We start from the raw sequence: 25403 nt of genomic DNA, 5'->3' as shown, positions 1-25403 counted from the left end.
AGAATGATATGGGGCTTGGTGTCTACGGGTTCTAGACCTCTCCACACAACTTTGTCTTTGAAGTCCTAACTGTGGATGCTAATGAGTTGCACCTATTTTCGGCCAAGGCATTCCCCCTACTCTAACTATTTATGTCACGCCCCTGACATAGCAGCAGTAGGAACCATTTTTAACGTCTTAAGTTATAAAGAAGTGTCGGGCCGAGATTCGGACCTATCACTTTCCCGACAACGATAAAGTAACTCAGCAATAAAATCTACTGGTCTCCTGCATAAAAAAATTCTTTTCTCGTCCATTACAATTATTGCATGAACACCATCGGAGGATCTCATCAGCCCTCCCATTCTCTTAAATACCTCCGTTGGTTACAACCCATCCCTCCCACTCCCCCTCCCCCCCTCTGAATATTTTGATATAACATGTTGGGTTTCCGTAACTTCCTGATAATGCAGGATTTCTTGAACACCAAGAAAGCAAATTCACAATAAGGCTAAAGCTTTTTTCCAGTATTTATTGCACTGATTCAATAGAAAAGTGGTCTGATGGAACCTTTCATTATACATTGAGTAGAGCCATATACCCTGCAATTTCTCTGTCACTTTCTCTCTCTAAAACTCTCTCTCGCTCTCTCTCTCCCTCGCGCTCTCTCTCTCTCTATCTCTCTCTTTCTCTCTCTCTCTCTTTCTCTCTCTCTATTTTTCTCTTTCTCTCTTTCTCTCTCTCTCTCTCTCTCTCTCTCTCTCTCTCTTTCTCTCTTTCTCTCTCTCTCTTTCTCTCTCTCTCTCTCTCTCTCTTTCTCTCTTTCTCTCTCTCTCTCTCTCTCTCTCTCTCTCTCTCTCTCTCTCTCTCTCTCTCTCTCTCTCTCTCTCTCTCTCTCTCTCTCTCTCTCTCTCTCTCTCTCTCTTTCTCTCTCGCCCTCTCTCTTTATCTTTTAGTTTGTCATTCTCTCTGAAAATCTTTCTTGTTTTCCTTAGTTTAGTTACTATCGTGTGACGGTCCATCAAACCTTGTTTCAGCCCCAAAAAAAGAATAATATAAAAAATATAACTAATTTTAAAAGATTTTTTAATATTAAAAGCAGTTGTTTCAGTTATAATTTATCAAGTTAGCTTGATTTTATATTTCAAACTCAAAATTCTTTAGTTTTCCTGATGTATTTAAATTTAAGATTTAAATTGTATTTTCAAATTTTGACAAATGTTACCCAAGTTGATAGTTATAACATTATTCAAACCTATTCATATATACAGTAAGTATATTAAACTTTAGTCAGGAAATTCAGAATTTAATAAAATATATATTTAAAGGATTTGTTGGTTTTATAAAATGGTTTATGTCAAGAAATATTGATAAAATATATTAAAATATAGCCATTTATATTAAAGTTAAAAGAAAAATTAATTTTATAGAAAAGTATAATGATATGCAAACTATTACTAATTCTGTTATTATGGATGAAAATGGTTGCAGAGGCAAAACAGGTATTCTTTGTTCTATAGTATTTAGATGTTTGTAACATAAGATCTCTTACACTACTTTTTAACGATGGATGTCACTCATAATGGATAGATCTGTATTTAATACTAGCGGCTACGCCCCCTAGAGGCCTCTAGGGGCACTTGAGGAGTGGAGAGTCGAATTTGACAACCCAATTTCATAATTTAGATTTTGAAAGAAAAATTTAAAAAAAAAAAATTTTTTTTTTTTGGGGGGGGGGCGAAATTTTTTTTTACTTTTTAGTTATAAAAATGAAAAAAAAAATTTAGGGGGGTTGGGGGTGTCCCACCTCCAAGAACATAGTTATAAACCATCCCGGTACATATGAGAAGCTACCCTGTTAAGGAGAACCCGATCTGTTCAGCGGTTAGCGAGATCCTTCGGTACAAACATACAGACAAACACACAGACACACTAGAATTTAAATTATACTGGAATGTACATTTTTATAAAAACGTTCTCTTATTCGATAGCTTAAAATCTTTGGGATAGAAGTATGATTGTTAGATATGTGTACACCTCCCATTTTGAAAAACAAATAAACCCTCCTGTATATCAAATATTCGTAAAAGAACGGACTACAAGAAGTTTTTTTTTGCCAACGAATGAGCAAACTTGTTCATAAAGTTAAAGTTCCAATATTTCAAAATACCTAAATCTTAACTGCTTTCATTTTTAAGTTTTTGTATAAAGAAATCACATATAAATTCTTTTTTATCTTTTGCTAAGGAAAGATACTATTATAATGCACCCTGATTGATATGGGGGCAGTAGTGTCCATGCTCCCATAACCTAATCCATTACACCCAGGAATAAGACATTGATATACAACCGCAATAATTCTAAACAAAATTGCCTCTCCTGTAGATTAATATTATTGGTTCAAAAGATTGAAATGAACCAAACAAAATTCATCCAAAGTATATAGAGTTTTTGAGCCAATGATTGATAGAACTTTGTTCTAAAACTTGGTTACCAGTGTAATTTACAATTCCATGTCCCCTTCCTGCCTGACCTAAACCTAAGCAGGAAAATGTAATATTATCAAGGTATGTAAAGCCTAGGTATGAAAAGAAACAATAATTTTGAAAATTATTTTAAATTTTTCCATTCCTAAATACAAAGGCTTTTTTTCTATCACTTATTTTACTTAATTTCTTATCAATAAATGGCATACCTATTCGCTTTCCTACTTTATAAAATACTAAGATTTATGGTTAGTTAGTTCAGATCCTGCTTACTACCGACCCAAGATCTTCTCATAAGTGAAACTTCACATAGATGCCGGTGAGAGCAATAAGAGAAAAAAATATTTTTCATCCTCCTTTGTTACCTTTACACAGTTTTTAAAAACTAATTCCGTCCATACTTTATATTTAATACTTTTAATTCCATCGAGGATAGTTTTAACAAGGATGACACCATATATAAAAGCGAAGCTCTGAAACAGTACAAATAAACATTAACACTTGTAGAATGTTAGAACTGAATAACCAGAATATAAATGTATAAAAATTGCAACAAAATTGTAAGTAAATTTGTTGAAAAACTGGTTAGATACAGGATACTGTTTTCGAACATACTTACATTTTTAGAACTTAATTATAGAGATGCTTCGCTTAAAATAGTGTATTTTGTTGTCCTAGGAATCAGTATTCCAAAAATCAGATTAATCGGATAATTTTATCACATTGCTAGGCTTTCATTCCCTCAAAGTATCTAATCAAGCACAGACCTCCCAGTCATATTTTCAATCAATTGAAAATAAGCTAGGGGAGTTTTTTTTTTCTGGTGTTGATTGTTAGCTTAGGATAGACAATAGCCCCGCAGAGTTATTGGTCTGCAGGGTCAGGTATGGGCATCACAGGGTTATTTATAAAAGACAAAACTACCTTTCAACTAGTTTTGAGGAGAAATCTATAAAGTCTTTCTACCTTTGCTTTTTATTTTTATATGGCCTATCTATTGATGTCCATTTTCTAGTTGAGATATCTATTATATCTATTGATTGATAGGATTTGTGCATTTAATCTTATTCACTATGTAGCTTGTTAGGCAGTGCAACAAACAAACTTCAAAAAATATGCATTTTGTAAAAAATATTCATGAGATAAGTCGGGCTTTTCCGTCAAAGTGCCTTGTTAAACACCCAACCCCTCCCCACCCCCTGTTTTGAAAACAAAATTTTGGGGGTGGAGAATTGTAGTTCTTCAGTTTATTTCTTCATTTCAGGTTAGGTTATGTTATTATGAGAACTGAGCCACTTAGGGTTAAAAGTAGGAACTGCAGGGTTGGAGCCCCCCTTAGGGGTTTGGCATAGAAAAAAAACATCTCTCCCCTTTTTTAATTATGTGGGGGAGGTGGGTTAAGCACTCATCGGCACTGTTTGGAAAAGCATCAATAAATGATTTGCTTTTTCTACTTCCTACTATGTATAAATAATTCTTACTTATGTATGGAAGATTTTGTGGGAAATGCCTCGGATCATAAACAGGTGTAACTAACATGCGTTCAAAATTGTTTAATATATAAAAGAAAACCATACTAATCAAATAAATATATTTAATAGCACGTATCAAACATGCATAACTTTAAAAAATCTATTAAATCCTAAACATTTCTACTTAAATCTCATTTCTAGAAGAATTGCTTTATTGCGTATTAGATGTGAAAAAACCGCTTTAAGGAAATGAACACTACGTCAGAATTTTATGTCCACCTTAGTAATTTTGGATCACTGTGCAATGCATGTCCAAAAGTTTAAGAAAAGTGCATTTGAAAACCTTTTTACTAGTTGTAGATTTTGTGTTCTTATGATTCAGCAAATTAAAAAAAAAGGAAAAAATAATTGATTCAATTTATATAATAGAGTAAAGCATAATAATAATCCTTATCGCCTAGAAATCACAATTTTACTGTAGAAAATAGAAGAAACAGAGAAGTAATCACCTTTTGTCAATTGCGCCATCTTTTAACATAAACCAAATATTTGAGGGGTAGCTGAGAGTTGTGAAACAACCAATTTAGTCGTTTGCGAGTCCTTGCAATACAATCATCTACACAGACAGCAATCCGTTTACTTTATAATATACTAGGAGCTAGTCATTTGAAGGAGTAAGGAAAAGAGGAAAATAACCTAAAACCAAACTTGTATATATAAAATGATAGTCTTATACAATCTAGAAACTTATAAGAAGCTTCCATAAAATAAAAACAATTAATTCAGTAGTTATCGAAATCTTATGTTATAGACAAAAAAACTTACTACTTTGTATAATAGGATTATATTTTTTGCTCAACTGTAAGAGAGCCACTTTTTACTACTTGTAAATTTGTATTCAAGGAGAATATTTCCAAACCGATATCACTGTGGGCTACAATTGAATCAAGACAAAAGTAAGTGCCGAGCCCTGGGACCTATGTAGGGTGAAAATAGACATCAATCCTTGATGATTCCAGGTGGAGACAAAATATTTCAGCGGGGTCTTTTGGTTTTTTTTCAATTTTAAGTTCTGAAAAAAAATTGAAAAAAATATGAAAATCTTTAATAAAAAACAAACAAAAAATAATTTTCAATATTTTTTTTCACATAAAGATACAAACAACTTATATAAATACTATAAGCTTTAAAAAAATCACAATTTTCAAATTTAGACTTTCAATAAAAAGATTTGTAGAAAAAACCTAACAACAAATTCTAACATATTTCTGATCAACATAGCAATAAAACATCTTTTGCAAAATCTTTATCATCAAAAATAAATAGCACTTACTAAAGACTTTTTTTCATTTAAACTTATACTTTTCACATTAATTAACTTTAAAGATTGATTTTTTAAAAAAGAAAGGTTGCGTGATTTTTTTATTCATAATTAATTGCCTAATTTTGAGATTCAGATAAAAAACTTTACTGCTTTATATCATGGGATACTCTACTAGCAGCGGCTACGCCTCTAGAGGCATATGAGGCCCTTAGGTTGGGGGGGAAGACGAACCCCCCCCTTACAATTACAGTTTTTTAATGAAAAAGTTAAAAACATTTATTTTTGAGAGTTAATTCTCTTGGGATAGTGATGGTACCCTTCCCCAAAATAGTAATAAACCAGTTACCAGGACATATAAGAAGCTACCATGTAAAGGAGAATTGGTTCAGTGGTTAGTGAGATCCCTTGGTGCACAAAGACTCACATAGAACCTGTTACTTTATTATAAAGATACATATATACACAGAAACTCTACAATCAGAGTATGTCTGTTTGTTCATCCGTCTGTATAAAAAAAGAACCATTGATCATTGTTAATTACTATTCAGGGATCTAAAGGGATAAGACAATGACAGCTAAATTGATTTACATTCCCAAATATGATACATGGATAACCCTTCTGTATGTTTCAGTTAATGGTTGAAACGTTGGGCACTTAATTTAATAATCCAACCAAACAAAAATCGCAACAAGTCCCCTAAGTAGTTAAGGCAACGAATAACAAATTGCTATATTAAACTATGGGGACTAGTGTAATAAACAGTCCATTGTCCCATCTCGCTCTGATTAATATATCTTTCCATCTGTATATTACACTTGCTATTTTCTTTATTTGTATTCTTTTAAACTTAGCAGCTTCACTAATTATGGATGTTGTCTTTTTCCCTTGTTAAATCCAATTACCTAATTCTGGATATTCTTTGAGGTTGATAATTACAATTATATTTTATTAAATGGAAAAAGAACAATTTAATCAAAATTCAAGATAAGAATTATTTTATCACTAGCGGTTTTGCCCCTAGAGGCATCTAGGGGCCCTTGATAAGTGGGGGGAAGTTGACCCCTCCCCTACTTTCAGTTATAGTATGTAAAAGAAAAAGTTTTTTTTTAAATGTTGGGTAGGAACTCATTTTTTTCTAAACTCAAAACTTCTCAGGACCATGAAAAGCTGGAACCAAAAGGAGAACTACATCAGTTAAGCGGTTACAAAGAATCTTCGGTACCGACAGACACCCTCACACACACACACACACACAAACAGACAGACACAGAAACTGTTACTTTTATATAAGGATTAATAGACACTAAACTACTCCTTAATATGTTGATCCTATCAGTCTAAAAGATAGGTCAATAAAGAAGAACTAAATTGGTCCAGCGGTTAGCAAGAGCTTTAGGCACAGACAGAAAAAACACACAGACATCCTATCTTTTTTATACAGGGATATAACTTTTAAACGATAGGAAAATTTTTTTTTCCAGATGATATTTCTCTCACTGCTTTAAAGCACTATTTATGATACAAAATAGATTGATGTCTGTTTGTCCATCTTTCTGATGCTTAAGAACTAATATGGTTCTTTTTTTACTTTACTATGTAGCTTCTCATTGGTCCTTGGAAGGTTCATAACTTTTTTGAGAAAGAGAAGAGAAATCGCCCCTTAAAAAAGGACCACAACACACAAACAAAACTTTTCCTTTTTAAGCCTAAAATAAAAATATAGTTGTAGAATTAAACCCCTTCTTTCCCTCTTAAGTGCCCCTAAAGGCCTCTAAGGGCGTAGCCGCTTTAGCAAAAAAAATATATTCTGTATTGTTTTTATACAGACGGATGAACAAACAGACATACTCTGATTGTAGAGTTTCTGTGTATATATGTATCTTTATAATAAAGTAACAGGTTCTATGTGTGTGACTTTGTGCACCAAGGGATCTCACTAACCACTGAACCAATATGGTTCTCCTTTACATGGTAGCTTCTTATATGTCCTGGTAAGGTTTAAAACTATTTTGGGGAAGGGTACCATCACTATCCCAAGAGAATTAACTCTCAAAAATAAATGTTTTTAACTTTTTCATTAAAAAAAAACTGTAATTGTAAGGGGGGTTCGACTTCCACCCCAACCCAATGGCCTCATATGCCTCTAGAGGCGTAGCCGCTGCTAGTAGATTATCAATTAATATAAAGTAGTAAAGTTTTTTATCTGAATCTCAAAATTAGGCAATTAATTATGAATAAAAAAATCACGCAACCTTTCTTTTTAAAAAATTCAATCTTTAAAGTTAATTAATGTGAAAAGTATAAGTTTAAATGAAAAAAAGTCTTTAGTAAGTGCTATTTATTTTTGATGATAAAGATTTTGCAAAAGATGTTTTATTGCTATGTTGATCAGAAATATGTTAGAATTTGTTGTTAGGTTTTTTCTACAAATCTTTTTATTGAAAGTCTAAATTTGAAAATTGTGATTTTTTTAAAGCTTATAGTATTTATATAAGTTGTTTGAATCTTTTTGTGAAAAAAAATATTGAAAATTATTTTTTGTTTGTTTTTTATTAAAGATTTTCATATTTTTTTCAATTTTTTTTCAGAACTTAAAATTGAAAAAAAACCAAAAGACCCCGCTGAAATATTTTGTCTCCACCTGGAATCATCAAGGATATATGTCTATTTTCACCCTACATAGGTCCCAGGGCTCGGCACTTACTTTTGTCTTGATTCAATTGTAGCCCACAGTGATATTAGTTTTCTATAAGGAAATAATAAATTAGAAAAAAAGAGTCCTTTTTCAATGCAAAATTTTTTTTTTCAATTTATTCATTGCATTGCAATTACCGCCAATAGCTCCACTGAAGCCCCTAACTCTTCTGGAGTAAAAATGGTCATACGTAGATTTTTGCCTTCTTGTAGATTTTGTGAAAAGCAGAATTGAAATGGAGCTAACCTCCCCAAACTTTAAATAATACACCCTTATTAATCAGAGAGGAAAGGGACATTGGACTTAAAATTATACTGATACCCAAAGTGTTACATTTTCTCTTATGAAAACTTTTTTTTTTTTAAATTAATAATCTCAATCTACAGAAGGGTTAAATTGTAATTTAATGGAAATGTACATCAATGTATCTAAACTTGTCTTGTCTCTGCAGTTCTCATTTATTAGCCCAAGTAAACATAGCCTTAATCAAATAATAAAAATAAATAAAGTTGCTTGTTATTTAAATGTTTGTAATTTTAGTAGGGTGATCAATCTCTGGGAGGAGGGTACATTTGGCTGTTTTATAATAACGTTTTCTTATTCATTGGCTCAACAACTTTTGAATATTATTGAACTTGGTTTTGGTTGGTTCATTAAGTTGAGTGTCCAAATATTTCAACCCATGACTTAAATCTACAGTCATTGCATTGGGGACGTACATTAATTTGTCGGCCATTGTCTTATCCCTTTGGTTACCTGGATAAATCTAGCCTTTTTCGAGATCTTATTAGACACGCCTATGTTCGTACATCATACTATTTATTTTCTTATGCTTACAGGGATTGAGTCAAGAAATGAAGGAAAGATTGTTGAACGAAATCCACGATATAACAACCAACAATATCGGTAGCCTGTGCCACCATTACTCTTACAGGTAAGAAATCACAGATTGTTTCCCATTAAAATATTTGTATTAATTATTATAATCGATCAATTACCTCATACGGGCGAGGCTGTCATTGTTAAAGTCTGGTCAAACAACCTAGGATAACTATGGGGTGAATTTTTTTCTATTCTGTCCAAACAACCTGGGTTTTAGGTTATGTAATACCCAACGAATAACCAACTCTTTGAGCCGAGACTCAAACTCACCACCTCCCGAATGACGAGCGGACGAGGTACGTGTTAAGTCACGGTTGAGGGTATCACTTCAAAGTATATGCAATAAAACTCTATAATTATCTACAGGGTGTTTTTTTTTAATAAGACAAAAGTATTGCTTAATATAACCCACTTGCCATGGACAGAAATTAATAATCTATATCTTAATTTCTTCATTGGGTTGGGGAGTTTTGTATATGAAAAAAAATACTTGGCGATTTTCAACAAATTATGCCTTAAAAACCGGTTTTTCGAAAGTACCTATTTTTGGAAGATTTTTGGATCATGACCAATTTAAAGGGTGTGCTAAAATGCGTGCCTTTTTAAAAATCAAATTGCGCGGCTTGTGTTTATAGTAGAAAAATGTTACGCATACCGTTAGAATTGTCATAAACACTAGTTTTTAGAAATATATGTGTCATATTCATGCTATTTGTAGTATAGAAGCTACGTTGGAAAATGTAAGAAAGGTTGAAAAGTTTTAAGTAAGTTGGGACATTTTACCACGTAGCTCCAAAACTATATGAAGCACAGGAATATTTCTTAAGCACCCAAAAATTAGAGTTTATGACGATTCTAACGATATGCATAACATTTTTCTACTATTAACACAAGCCGCGCAATTTGAATTTTAAAAACATACGCATTTTAGCACACCCTTTAAATTGGTCATGATCCAAAAATCTTCCAAAAATAGGTACTTTGGAAAAACCGGTTTTTAAGGCATAGTTTGTTGAAAATCGCCAAGTATTTTTTTCTTATACAAAACTCCCCAACCCAATGAAGAAATTAAGATATAGATTATTAGTTTCTGTCAATGGCAAGTGGGTTATACTAAGCAATACTTTTGTCTTATTAAAAAAAAACACCCTGTATAATACAAAGTAGCTTGATGTCTGTCCGTCCGTCTGTCTGCCTGAAGCTTAAGATCTCGGTAACCACTGAACCGAATGGGCTCTACTCTTCAGGAAATATACCTATTGGTCCTGTGGTGGTTTTAAGCTATTTTGTTGGGGGTTGGGACGCACCTTCTATCTAGTAAAACCCTTCCCTTATCTGGACCAATGTCAAACATTATTTTTTAAAGTCAAGCAGTTCTTCATTACATACAGACTGACATCCTGTTACTTTAGGATTAACAAACACTTTAAATGACCTTCACTCAACAATAATAAATAAATATTTACATTTTGTGTTAAAAATAATTAAAGTTTTATAATTTTATTTATTTTTGTATTATTTGAATGTTTGTTGAATGGGTCCTTGAACTTAATTGTATTCATTAAAGTAAAAGAATAGATGGGGCACGAGCTATAAGCAACTCTACCCACGGGTTAGGGACTCTGTGCCGACTTTAAATTAGGTCTTTGGATATCAGTCAATATTGTCGGGAATGTAAACGTAGGCAAGACGAAAAAGGTCCCAAGTACTTGGGCCAGGTAGTTTTCTTGGTTATACATCTATACTTATCTATGTTTATTTTGTATTCAGCATTATTTAGAATATTTGTTGAAGGACTTTTTTGTTTAATTATTGTATTTTTAAAATAATATGGTAACCTATAACCACTGAACCAATTTAGATTTCTAATTTAGGGTAACATTTGTATATGTTCTGGGTTGGTTTAATGCTATTTTATATCAATATTTAAATCTTGTGATAGTTTAAGGATTTCATTACCACTTCTCTCTACTTTCAAATACAAATCCCTTCGATGCTAGGGGTGCAGCCATCAGTATCATAATATAGGGACACACTGGAAATATGAAAGAATAGTTATTTCTCGCATCGTATTATAAACAGCTTTCCGCGGATATAGAATGTACAATTATAAGAATTAAATCAGTTTTTTAGCCCCGAGATGCTGTAGGCACGGGCTAAAAAAACTGGTTTTTATCTTATGATTGTATATTTTCATATTTGTATAAGCTGGATATAATACGATGTTAGACATAGTTTATTCATATGGATGAGAACCGGTTCCTATCCAACGGATTCGTATGAATACGAGAAATATTTATAGTAGAGTAGCTTAACTAATAAATTTCTCAAATAATATTATGAAGACTACTTGAAGAACTATTTAAGAGTGACGTAGTAGAAATGTTGAAAATAAAATAAGTTTTTAATTTAGTCTATACAAAAGAAACTTTAATTTCCTGTCCTAAAGAAATTTTAGAACTTCCATTCAAATCATTATTTGAAATTTTAAAATTATATTTTAAAAATATTCTCTCTTTCTACAAAAAAATGTATTTAAAATTATTGAGCTAAACCAAATAAATTTTAAATTTAATTAAATTAAGTTTAATCTGTGGTTTATTTTGAAACTTTGGTTGTGGTTTGTACTTGTTTGTGCTTGCCCAAATGTCTGTCTGTTTAAGAGAGAAAGGAATAATCAATTTGGTTAAAAATTTGTCTTGGTTAAATCAAATTTAGGTTTAAAGTTAAAGTTTGAATTATTATTAAGAACTGTATATTCAGGGATAATTATGTTAAAAAAACTATCTAAATCCCCCAATTCTCTTTGTTTACATCCAAAAACTTTTACTCTGAATTTACCCGATAAAATGATCTAAATTTAAGTCAATTACAATCTGAATGAAATTGCGGTCTCTACACATTACAAAAATTTATATAAAAAACATGGTTGACAACAAATTAAATAAAAAAAAACAAATGAGAATTAATAAACATAAATCAATATTGGCTTAATTCTAAAATTTTCCCAAAAAATTTAAAATCTTCAAAAAAAATTTCAAAAATCTTCAGTCGTGCAAGGCTTGTGGTGCAGCACTGAGATTCTGTTCACTGCACCGGTTGCAATGCTCAGGGGAAAAAATGACTACCTCGGGGATAAAAATGACTACCTCAGGGAAAAAAATGACTACCGCGGGGAAAAAAATGACTACCGCTGGGAAAAAAATTACTACCTCAGGGAGAAAAAAAAAATTTACATCCACTATTTAAGGGGTCGTTTATGTGAGAATGGACATACTTATAAGTTATGACACTGTGTCTAATCATCCTTGGATGAAATCTGTGTTTTTAACCTTTACCTTTAGCGCTGATATGCCACAAAATATTTTGGATCAAGACAAACTTTTAGATTAATTTTACCTCTTTTCTTGAGAAAAAATGTGCAAAACCCAAATCCGGAAATCTGCTAAATAAAAAATTTCTTTTCAGCAATTGCAAAATATTTGTACAGAAATTAAACTATATAGAAAATACAACATTTTAGATTAGGGTACAGCCTTGCTTAGGATTGAATCAACTATATAGGTTTTTCTTACAAAAATTAACTATGATTATAAAAATTGTGAGGTTTATTGAGTTTTAGGCTAAATTAGGTAAGGTTAGGGAAACGCAGGTATAGACTATGTCAGGTTAGGGGTCTACGAAATGGTTAGGCATAAAAAGAACCTAGTAATAGTGTCTAACTTTTTATGTTTGTGACGTAACAAAAATCCATCTCTTTTTTAGGGGTTTCCTTTCCCACCTCCCCTCTTATCCTTCAATTTTTGTTACGTCACAAAGATAAAAAGTTAGACACTATTACTAGGTTCATGAAAAATAACCCACCCTCTTATTTTAAAATTAATTTCATCCTTTATTCATTTGACTACAACCATCATTTCGTTATAAAGGTGATTTCAGGAGTTGTTGGCATATGTTTGGTAGTGCGAATGGGGCGCTTGTCCAATATTATGGTATGGAGATTGCTCTTCTATGAGTACTACTAAAAATCCTACTTTTACTGCAATACACATAGACATTCTCATCGTCGGTTCATCAGTTTAGAATGCTTTTCCCTTTACTCCCACAAGTATAATACGAATTTGGTTGAGCCCGTGGTAGCTCAACAAAGACCCACGCGAGGTATTATATTGCTTTAACTAAGAATAAATGGCTGGTTATGGTGTTCGATCTATATCATATAAGTATATTAAACACTTAAGAAGGAAGATGGTTTTACAAAGTGTATTTACATTACAAGTGAATAAGTTAAGTATGAAAGTATTTACAGGATAAGTGATAATAATCATAAGTAGTGTAGGACAGAAAATGCCCTAAGTCCAAAGCATTGAATTGTGCTAAGTGTTAGATCTCTAACATAAGACCCAAGCTCAATTCATGCTAAGTACTGAGGGTCCTAAATTTAAACTACAATGCATGCCAAACAACTAAGTCATTACCTTTAAAGCCAGAAGAACTTGATGGTTTGAGAGTCAATGAATAACTGAGATATTTTAAGAAGTGCAAGTTATAACAACAACTATTAATAAGGATCTAAGCCCTTGTCTGTTTAATAAAGTGTTTGTATGTTAAACTTGTGACGTAAATCAAACTATGGTTGTAGGCATACATACTAGTACAAAATGGTTACATGGTTACTTTAACAATAAACATAATGTTTTAATAAGCACATAACAATATTTAATCACATACAGTTTACCATGATTAGGCTAGCGTTACCCATATAAGGTATTATATTGGTAAGGATAGGCTAATAAATACGTAAAAACATATAAAAAGTGCCTTAGGGCTAGCTAGAGTAATTGTATCTCGTGCCTGAGTTACGCGCGATAATTACCATGGCATGTCAATCAAATATTCAGATCCAACTTTTGTATGGTGTAAAATTTATAGTAAACATAGGTAAGTGGACTAGATGCGAAGCATTTCTGTGAAAGTCTTGTTCGTACGTTCAAAGAATTTTGAAATTTGGGGATCGCATCTCCATGCTGCTTTTCAGAAACTTAGGGAAAGTTAAAGTTGAAAAACCAGCTATTTGAATAAACGACATTTGTCCCAACTTTGATGAATTGCTTCTGATTATGAATTGAAGGATTTCCCTTAATTTTACCATTGATGTCGACATGCGTCTGAGCTTCAATTTCCATTTTAATGTTTCTAGAATAACACGGTGTGGTTTGGACTCGAACCTGACACATTACAAATTGGTGAAGTGTCAGGACATCAACACAATTATTATTCTGCTGTATTACATATGTTTATCATAATATAATATATAATAAGGCAATTACTTTCTCTTAACAGTCTTGCCAAATTATTTTCTCATAATGGTTGCCAAAAATATTGTTTTTCTTACAAAGGTTACCAAATTATATATTGTTGGTTATTCTCAAATTTGAATAACTTAGCCCTAGAATCGCTAGTTGCTCATCAACTCTGTAATTTGGGTCTGTCCGTATGTTTGTCATGGCACCCCACTACCGTACGCCGCTGGACTTTAAATAAATCAAAACATAGAATCAAGCACCTTACAGCAATTAATTCAAAACATTTAATATTTATTGCTATTTACTAGATTTGATCAAAAACTATATTTTTTAATGGCACCTTGACATAAAAAAGGCATTTGATAAATAATAAGATAAGATAAGATAAGATTTATTTTCCATACATTTTATTAAAGAGGGAAAAGATCTATATAGAGACCCCGAAAACAATGCGTTTAGTGCATTTACAAGTTGACGGCAAATGAGTTTATTTCAAATTAAACTGCCTTGTTACATTTAATTATATTAGCACTCTGATTTAATTTTAAATATTGTAAACAGTTTATCTTTAGGTCCTTGTCATTTGGGTAAAAATAATTCTTAGATTTATTCAGATGTTATTATTATGTAGCATAATTAAGGTATAAAACTACTCAAAGTCGATTAACCCTTTTCCCAGAAAAGCCAGAAAAAAAATTAATAATCTCTGTCAAGATTGTATAAATAATATTATCCAATATCTATTTATTACTTTTATCTTATCACAGAATCAATATATAAGTTGCAACAATGAAGAGTTAGGTCCACTAGTGGGGCAGTAATAACAACATTCTAGAAGAGAATACAATGAAAGTAAAGCCCTTTTAATAGCCAACGTTAGGAGTTTTTGTAAACTTACTCTAAATGACGGACAGACCTACGGAGATACGAATGGAGGGCAATGTCCGTAGTGTCCTATATTTTTTTAGGCTCGGTTATACGATTTAAAAAAAAGAACCCTTTTTCTAGCTATACAATTATCAAAGTTAGAGTTAGTATGACACACACAAAAATAGAATATACAATCTTTTTGGAGAAATTAAAACTAAATATTTTTTAAAAAGGAATATATAATACAAACTAACAATTATGTATCAAGAACATTGTCATATCATTGATCTTAGTTCTTAATTTTAAATTTTGGCAGGTACTTCAAACAAAATCATTGAAAATATTACTAAATTTTCAAATTAATCATAGAGTAGCTTTGCTACAAAAACCTTCTGAATATGAAATGTAGAAACAAACACAAAAATAATGTTTTTCAAACTGAAATGAATATCTAAATTGAATATGTCATTTTGAAACAATTTAATCTAAAATCTTACTTTTCAATTAAAATGTTTATTTGTTTTGGGGGAAATTCTATTTTTACCTAACTTGATAATAAGTATTTAAATCATCATTGTTTTAACTACATAAGACAACATCTCTAAAAATGCTTAAAAGCAGTCAATAAGCAGTTTAGCAGCAAAAATTACTTTGTAAGGTAAATCTTAACAAAAAATTATTACTTTAATAAGAACCCAATTAAGGAAAATGTAGGAGAGATTGGACTATAAATTTCACTACATTAACAAATTATCCTATTTGTTGGCTTAAAAATTTAGGTACTTTTATTGAATTTTAATTGTTTAAACATTTAAAAGTCCAAGCATTTTAACCCTTAATTTCAATCTATAGAAGGGATGATTTTCTTTGCAATCATTGGGATGTATTCAAATTATCGTCCATTGTCTAATCACTTAAAGCCCTGATTAAAATGGTTATTGATATCTATAATACAAAGTAGCTTGATGTCTCTCCGTCTGAAGCATAAGATCTCAGTAACCGCTGAACCGATTGGGCTCTACTCTTCAGGGAATATACCTTCTGGTCCTGTGGTGGTTTTAAGCTATTTTCTTGAGATAGGGACACCTACAACCCCCCTAAAAATTAAAATTTCCCCCCCAACAAATTTTTTTAACTAAAATCAAAAAAGGGGAGTTCGACTACTCCCCCTCCACCCCAAAAAAAATCTTCCCCCCCCCAAATTTTTTTTTTTACTTTTTCCTTTTAAATCTAAATAACACACAAAAAGGTTAATCAAACCCCTTGGGACAAAGCCCCTAGAGGCTAGGGGCGAAGCCGCTAGTAGTCATTAAATTAACTATATTTATGTTTCAGGAGTATTGACATTGATATAACACCTACAGATGTCCAGGGTGGAATAACAAAGTTGCTTCAATTTACAGAAACTATCATCAACTCTAGAGAAGTCAATAACAGATCAGGTATTTGTTTTCATAATATTTTAATTACTAGCGGCTTCGCCCCTAGCCTCTAGGGGCTTTGACTCAAGAGGTGATCAAAAATTTTTTTTTGCGAAATTCGTAAAAGGACCAAGGAAATCTTCAGCAAAAAAAAAAAAAAAAGGGGGGGGATTTTTTTTGTTTTGGGGTGTCCTACCCCCCAAGAAAATAGCCTAAAACCACCACAGGACCATAGGTATATTCCCTGAAGAGTAGAATCCAATCGGTTCAGTGGTTACCGAGATCTTAAGGGACGGACAGACAGACAGACAGACGGACGGACAGACATCATTCTACTTTGTATTATAGATAGTTTTTCACCAATTGAAGGAATGTCCTCCACAGTGGGATCCAGTGGGACATCCAAAAAATTTAAAATTGACTTTTATCTATCCTAGGAATTAATAATGGCTGTAAGTAGACAGCTAGAAAAGAAATTTTTAAAAAATATTCATTTTTGGCGGAATTATGCCATTTTTAAAAAAGGTAGTGAAAAATTTCTTTTCAGTTTTGATGATTTTCCAGATTTTTTTACACAATTTTTTCAAAGCAACAAAAAATACATTTATGTTCATCTTATGAAAATAATATTTGATTGAGGTACTTTTCAGATACCTGTACCAATGTCTAATTAAAGAAAATTTTTAAAAAAATATTTTTTTGGTGGTGTAAATTGACATTTTGTGAGAAAATTTCAACAAAAATATTAAGATTTTTAACCCCAAAAAATCAGTTTTCTCCATTTTACCCAAAAACGGCCAGGATGCCCCGGGTTTTGCAATAATGATATTAATATGCAACATGTATTGTGTTTAAAACAGTTTTCATAACCTGGGGCCTCCCGGCCGTTTTTGAGTAATTGAGCATTTTACATTGCACGGTTTGAACAATTTCGTTCTTGTTAATTTGAAATTTTCCCTCATTAGAGGGGGAAGGAGTCATTTTAGAGCCCAAAGTCATCTTTGCAATGTTTTCTAACTTTTTGAGGCGGAACTTTCTTTACTTATGCATCATTTGCCTCCGGCCAACCGTTTCGCCGTTATTTGCCGCCGTAGGTGTGATTTTTAACGATTTTTGCCATTCTCGCGGTTTTAATGGACATTTAAGGGAACAAGGAGTCCTTAAAAAAAGATGACTTATAAATACTTTTATTTTAGCAATGAAATTTGCTAAATTTCATGTGTTCTGAAAAAAATTGTATTTCTAACTGGTTTTGGTTCAGCAGAAATTCAAATTCGGGGATTAATTATAATATTGCAAAAACATTATATATGCGTCTGAGAGAGAGAGAGAGAAATATACGTTTGAGAGAGAATATAATATGAGCAATTATGTTTATATTCTTAAACTTTAAATGAAGATAGCTAGACTTAGAATAAAGGTATTAACACAAAATCAAAAGTGTCATGAAAATTATGTTATTGTTGTTTATATCTGTAAAAAAAACATTAGAAAACATGCCTTATTAGTGTCCTATTTTACTTATACTGGATCTACCTAAAAATGCCGGGACTCGAACTGGGTGCACCTGACGCTATATTCATGTTCACAAACATTGTTTGCATTGAAGAAATATTTACATAGATGTTTATTTTATTAAAATATTCCTATCCTAACTAAAGTTATGAAGGTTTATAGATTTTTTAAAAATAGGGTAGCTTCGCTCCTCCAAAACCGCCAGACGTACTTACCAAATGCGCATTAGAAGTTAACAGGAGCAAAATTTATGTTATTTTTGAGTTAAAGCAAAAGAAATTACATCATTTCGTCAAATACAAGCTTTTGTATTGATGTTACTTTTGTCTACCCTTAATGTCCAGTTTTTTGGCAAAAGATCCCACTGTGTCCTCATGTCAAAAAAAAATTAAAAGTTATAAATAAATTTACTTAAGATTTATTGTCGAAGTATGAATTATAAAAAAAAATTAAACAAGATTTATAACATAAAAGCCACATTCAGTAATTACAAAACTGTAAATAGTTATTTGTCGCATCGTATTATAAACAGCTTTCCGCGGTTATAAAATGTACAATTATAGGAGTAAAACCATTTTTTTAGCCCCGAGATGCCGAAGGGGCTAAAAAACTGGTTTTAATCTTATGATTGTACATTTCTATATATTCGTAGAAAACTGGATATAATACGATGCTAGACATAGTTTTTTTTTCGTATGGATGAGATCCGGTTCTAATCCACCGGTTTCCAAAGAATACGAGAAAAAATTACTGTTCTTCCTCCTTCAATAATGTTATTGTTATTGTTGATCTAATTATGGGCATGATTATCATTTTTTCAGATGAAATAAGTTTCCAACTTTTTCAGAGATATTGACCTTCACCCTGCAAGAGCTTGTTAATCATGAATCCTCTGTGAAAACTGCAAACTTTTTCAACTTTAGAACTGGAATTTACATTAAGGTAAAATTTTGTAATTTTTTATGGCTAGCCTTACATAAAGATTGTAATGTAAATATAGTTGCTTGAAAATGCTTCAATATAGATAGTTATTAACCATTTTAGTACTAGCAAAGATACTCTATAATCAAATTGTCTGTACATCAGTTCAATTTTCTTGGCTATTATATAAGTTAAATGGTTTAATCTTGCTGTAAAGATACACCTGACTTAAGAACATCTACTCGACAGTACACTTTGTCCATAATGTTATTTGTTATGAGCAAACTAATTTCACTTATGAGCTTCGCTTCTTACGGATGTTAAACTTTTAGGTAACAAACTCAGAAGTACAATTTGAAAATACAACAGATAGATTTAATGAAGAGAATATACCTTGGAGAATGGATAATAGGTAATTATTTTTCCGATTAATATCCGCTGGATTAGAACCTGTTCTCATCCATACTAAAAGATCATGTATACCATCGTATTACAAACAATTTTCAACGAATATTGAAATAAAAATTATTACAAGTTTTGTTATCCTGCGCCTTCGGCCCCTCAGGGCTAAAAAATCTGGTTATAATCTTATAATTTTTCATTTTAATATCGGCGGAAAGCTGTGTTTAATATAAGTCGATAAATAACTAATATAAGATATATCTACGTATACAACATATTTATCTATGTGTCTTTATATCTTTTAAAGTAAAGTAGTAAGGTATTTTTGTTTGTTTGTCCATTATGATCTCACTAACTTCAGAAATGATTAAGTCGGGAGCGTCTTAATCTATTTTTACCCTTTGGAAGGTTTGAGGCTAATTAACTCCCCTCTTACCCTATAGAATAGATGCTATATGCGTAGCCGCTAGTCTATCAATATAAGAAAATAGTATATAACCTTTTGGTTTAGACAAAAGTGTAAAATAAATAACAAGAAGTGACAATAACAAGTTTTTGCAGAAAATACCTCTACCTTGCAGGGAGAGAGGGAAATGCATCGGTACCCAAAGTTTTGAATCACTCTAGTACCCAACGTTTTTAACTACCTTATCTTTTTCGTTGGCCCAAAAACTTTGAACACTTTTAACCTACATAAATGGTTATCTTGATTATTATCATTAAGATTTATATCAATTTATCATCCATTGTCATATCCCTCAATATTTCTGTCTACCTTTCAATTTGGTCAGCTGAATCTGAGTTTCAGATTGTGTACATAGTTTCATCATCCTATCTCAATATTTACTACTAGCTCTAGCTAAAAAGCTTAAAATTTCAAAAAAAATCTAAATTTGAAAAATTAAAGTTTTAAATGTTTAATGTATAAATCGTTTATATATTATATCGCTTTTCCCTTTGACCGGAGTAGCTGAAAATAGGTTTTGCAATATTTGGGTTATCTGCTGTACAACTTCGGAAATTGGGGAAGAAATAGGCAATCAATTTTCAGTTGATCTTTAATTTCCCTTCTCACAAGGGATAGTTCAATAGACAAGAAACTAATCTACAAACTTTTCTCTTATTTTATATCCTGTTATATAAACTTACTAACCACTGAACCGATTAAGTTCTTCATTTTGAGAACTTTCACATGGTCCCGGGGTGGTATTCGGCAATTTTATTTTTAGAATTAAGTCTTGGGATGGTTTTAGGCTGTTTTTCTGCTCTTTTATACCCTTTCAAATACAGAGCCGCAAGATGTATGGGGCACAGCGTTAGAGCAAAATCGAGGGAAGAGTAATTCAATGCCTATTTTCCTATCCAGAAATCCCTGTTTATTTTTCAAGCTGTTATTATTTATTTGTCTTATTTACAGGGGTAAGGAAATGGGCAAACTAAGAAAATAAATCTTTATTGATATTAGGAGGCTACATTCATGTCATGAAGTCGACAAAGACCAAATTGCCAGGGAGTAAGGGAGGGGACAATGGATCGAATATTCAATTTTTAGGAGTCTCAGACTTTGGGGACTGGCTTAAAGGGAATGTGCAAGAATTTAGCAGTTTCTGACTGAGTTTGGGGACTTGCGCATGAAATCCCGCTACTCGTTATGTATGTTTTGAATATTGCAGACGGGGAGAAGGGATAAGGGAAGTGAGGGCAAGGGAAATAAACACTCGTTGTGTTAGTTTGGAATGTAGCAGCAAGGAGAAGGGAGAAGGGAGGTGGAGGCAAGGGGCAAGGGAAATAAACAGAATAAAAAGGGGCAGTCATATTCTTACTAGCAGCTGGCCGGGTCCAATAATCTTTTAATATAAAAATCACACCAAAAAACCTCAATATATTTCATCAAAAACAAGTTGTGATTTCACTTTACATGACGCTATGGAAATCTATTTTTCAATTAACAATCCCTTTATAATTTCCTACAAATTTATTGGATTAAACTAGATTTCATGCCCTTTCTTTGATAACTCTTATATTGAATTAATTGCCCATTGTCCCCTCCCTTACTCCCTGCCAAATTGCTGCAAAATTGTGTAAAAAATTATTCATGTGACGTCATAAAAATGAGGGAGATGAGAGGAGAAGTGGGAAAGAAAACCCATAAAAAAGAAATGAATAATTACTCATTTTTATGACGTCACATGGATAATTTTTAACACAATTTTTCAGCAATTTGGTATTTGTCCATGAAGGTTTCCTTTATCAAAAAAGGGGAGGGGGGGAGAAATAGGGTAGAAAAATATCCTTCAAACACTTTAATTGGAAAGTTGTCTGAAACCACCCGTAAATTCATTGTGGTTAGCGGTCGATTCAGTGGTAGCGAGATCTTTAAGTACAAACAAACATACTTTTCTAGTTAAAACTCTTACTATTCCATTATTCTATGTTATTTGCGAAGTTTTATTATAAGAAAGGTTGTTATTTATTATGAAAAGTAATAACTTTTTATTACATGGTCAAATACAGTAATTATACACTTTTTTGTTACAATATTATAAGCTGAGCTGATTTTTTCTGTTTTAAGATAACAGAAAATAACATAAAAAACAGACGAATCTTCAAATATCTTTTTCAGTTTGGCTTTAAAAACGATTAATGTCTGCTGGATTAGAACTCCTCTAAAAAAACTGAATTGTCCACGAATATTATAACAAAAATCATAAAATTTTGATTTCCGCGGAAAGCTGTCTATAATACGATGCGATGAATAAGTATTATCTATTAATTTTTGTTACATTTTGCAAAATTAATACTTAGTGTTTCATACTTTTCTATATTTGTCACAAAATTGCTTACTCTGACAAGATAGTAATTAATTTATAAAAATCTGTAACATGGGGATGTGAAAAATATGTAAAAGAGAATTATTATAAGTTTAAAGAAAAAATATAGATAGATAGATAGAGCAATAAAGTGATAAATGGAAAGATAGAGAGAAATGAGAGAGAGAGAGAGCTACAGAAAAGTACATTTTTGTTGATGATTTATTACTTTTAAGGTACCTAGAATCAAACAAGACAAACTTTGTTAAATTTTGGAGCGCTCCTTACTTTTCCTGCGAATCTCAGGCGTGGTTTACAAGTCTTGTCATGGCTAGAACTAATAATTCTAATACTACAAACAGGTTAGTCATGTGTCTGGTTTACCAGTGTTGTCATAACCAGCACTAATAACTGTAATACTACAAACAGGTTAGTCATGTGTCTGGTTTACCAGTCTTGTCATGACCAGAACTAAGAACTATATTACTACAAACAGGTTAGTTATGTGTCTTGTTTACCTGTCTTGTTATGACCAGAGCTAATAACTCTAATACTACAAAGCGGTTAGTCATGTGTCTGGTTTACCAGTCTTGTCATGACTAGAACTAATAATTATAATACTACAAACAGGTTAGTCATGTGTCTGGTTTACAAGTCTTGTCATGGCAAGAACTGATAACTATAATACTACAAACAGGTTAGTCATGTGTCTGGTTTACCAGTCTTGTCATGGCTAGAACTAATAATTCTAATACTACAAACAGGTTAGTCATGTGTCTGGTTTACCAGTGTTGTCATAACCAGCACTAATAACTGTAATACTACAAACAGGTTAGTCATGTGTCTGGTTTACCAGTCTTGTCATGACCAGAACTAAGAACTATGTTACTACAAACAGGTTAGTTATGTGTCTTGTTTACCTGTCTTGTTATGACCAGAGCTAATAACTCTAATACTACAAAGCGGTTAGTCATGTGTCTGGTTTACCAGTCTTGTCATGACTAGAACTAATAATTATAATACTACAAACAGGTTAGTCATGTGTCTGGTTTACAAGTCTTGTCATGGCAAGAACTGATAACTATAATACTACAAACAGGTTAGTCATGTGTCTGGTTTACCAGTCTTGTCATGGCCAGAACTAATAATTCTAATACTACAAACAGGTTTCATGTGTCTGGTAACTAGTCTTGTCATGTCTAGATCTAATAATTATAATTCTTCAAAAAGGCTAGTCATGTTTCTGGTTTAACACTCTTATCATTTCCATGACCAACCCTTCAAATTATACAAGAGAATCTTTGTTATTGTAAAATAGTCTTGCCATGAACAGGAGCATTACTACTTACATGTTATTCATTTGTCTTTTTTTTACTAAAATAACATTGATAAATATTTTTATTTTTAGATTGGAAACAATTTTCACTGTGGATTTTGACATATCAAGTATGGATATCAACCAATGTGATACTCATCATAATCAACAGGAATCATAGATTATATGGATAATTTTTTAATGGGATATATGGCGGTTTCCTCGGAAGTGCTAGTCGAGAACATAAATCCCTTCCATGTTAAAATAAATGGAAAACTAGAGATGGTTTTAAAGTTAGGACCCCCGCAGGGATAGGTATTACGGAAAAAAACTCAAAAAATAATAGGTGGGGCTTTTTTGCTTACTTTTAGTTTGAGGGAATTTGTTTTAATTAATGTCTAAGAAATGTTTATACAGTCATAAACATAAACTATTTTTGGAAAATCGATGCTCTGCTGAAGATAGATATAATTTTTTCGATGTATTTAAACCATAGCGACGCCGTCTAAGGACTTTTTTTTGCATAGTTCTGCAGTAAAAGCTGAGGTTACTAAAAGATCTTTTAGCCTTGATAAGAAGCATTTTTAGTGGCCAAAAATTTTTCCGTTGAATATTAGGAAATACGGCCATGACGGCTGCCATGCTCTGCCAAATAAGAGAATTGAGTAAGAAAGTATGTAAAAGGATGACTTTGCACTTGTCCTAAAAAAATAAGACCATTCACATAAAACTTTCTCGCGGTTTCCCTTAAAGCGCCTCGACAAGCACAAGAACCCCCCCCATCCCTCTTTATTTTGAAATAAATTGAAAATAAGAAGGGGGTATTTTTTCTTCATTTCTGGTGTTAATTGTTAGGTTAGGTTATATTGTTTGCACTGCTGCCCGGCAGAGTTAGCCCATCTGACCTAAGTTATTGGAATCGCAGGATTAAGCCCCAACCCCCTCCATTCTAGGGGTTACTTGCATGAAACACCTCTTTTAAATAAAATTTATTTTAAAAAAAGGAGGGGGGGGGGGTTCTATTATCGCAAGCACTCTGAGAGAAATTATTAAATTTTCGAATAAAGGGGGGGGGGGAATGTTTTGACACATTTGCGTAAACCTGGAGTATAGGCTTTATCTTTAGACTGAGAGGATAGGTTATTCAAGATAAAATCATTCTTATGAAATACCCGCAACTTTAAGATTTTTTCAATAGACCTCCAGGGGATCCGGAACTTCAGGCCTCCAGGTGGTCTCTGTACAGGTAAAAATGAAATTTTTAGAGTTAGAGGTCAACTTATAAAACAAAATATGCATCTTTTTTAATGTTATTCACATATTTGATGAAAAAACATGCATATTTTGTTTTATAAGCTGACTTCTAACTCTTTAAACATTTTTTTTCCATTTTTACCTGTACAGAGACCACCTGGAGGCCTATCCAAAAAATCTTAAAGTTGCGGATATTTCAACATATAAGAATGATTTTATCTTTAATAACCTATCCTCTCAGTCCAAAGATAAAGCCTATACTTCAGGTTTAGGCAAATGTGTCAAAACTTCCCCCCCAACCCCTTTTTTTTTGTTGTGAACTTATTTTCTACAAATATCTTTAACATTATACACATAGAAAGCTTTTTAAAAAACTAAAGTATAGTTAATTTTTAAATTACGTTTGGTTGCTGAGTTCCTTGTTAAACCATTTTCTACCCAGCAAAATTTACAAAATGTACTTCCTTACTTGTATATCAATACTGCGATACACAAGAATAAATACATTGATAAAAGGCAATTCATAAAAATATTCCAAGAAATCTTAACAGAATTGACGATAAATTTGTATACATTCCCAATGATAATAAACAAATTTACGCCATCTGTAGATTAAAATTATATGTGGAAATGTTTAAGGACACCAATTAAAATTCAATAAAAGGTTCGAATCTTGGCCACCACTTTGTCATAACGTAAGATATTACTCTTAAACATGCTTTGTCATATGCACGACATAAAAAGTTAGTA

General features: G+C 32.1%; 1 protein-coding gene across 1 annotated transcript; it reads left to right on the top strand.

Moving 5' to 3' along the window:
* The first annotated feature begins 1413 nt into the window (after positions 1 to 1413).
* On the top strand, positions 1414 to 23580 carry LOC145324403 (uncharacterized). The gene is made up of 7 exons (XM_080166995.1): positions 1414 to 1481; positions 8797 to 8891; positions 16351 to 16457; positions 18799 to 18893; positions 19205 to 19284; positions 22321 to 22446; positions 23493 to 23580. The coding sequence occupies exons 1-7, from the start codon at positions 1419 to 1421 to the stop codon at positions 23578 to 23580; spliced, it is 654 nt and encodes a 217-aa protein (XP_080023121.1). The 5' UTR covers positions 1414 to 1418.
* The last annotated feature ends 1823 nt before the right edge of the window (positions 23581 to 25403 follow it).

Source organism: Acartia tonsa, chromosome 7 (genome assembly GCF_053477335.1).
Source record: "Acartia tonsa isolate MP-2025a chromosome 7, ASM5347733v1, whole genome shotgun sequence".
Classification (NCBI taxonomy): Eukaryota; Metazoa; Arthropoda; class Copepoda; order Calanoida; family Acartiidae; genus Acartia; species Acartia tonsa.
Note: the sequence above shows the minus strand (reverse complement) of the source record. Positions and strands in the feature narration are given on the sequence as shown.

Excerpts from the sequence above, each read along its gene's own strand:
- LOC145324403 (XM_080166995.1), top strand. The coding sequence starts at position 1,419 with ATGATATGCAAACTATTACTAATTCTGTTATTATGGATGAAAATGGTT. Across the intron at positions 1,482-8,796 it reads TGGTTGCAGAGGCAAAACAG|GGATTGAGTCAAGAAATGAA; the intron begins GTATTCTTTGTT and ends TTATGCTTACAG. Across the intron at positions 8,892-16,350 it reads TGCCACCATTACTCTTACAG|GAGTATTGACATTGATATAA; the intron begins GTAAGAAATCAC and ends TTTATGTTTCAG.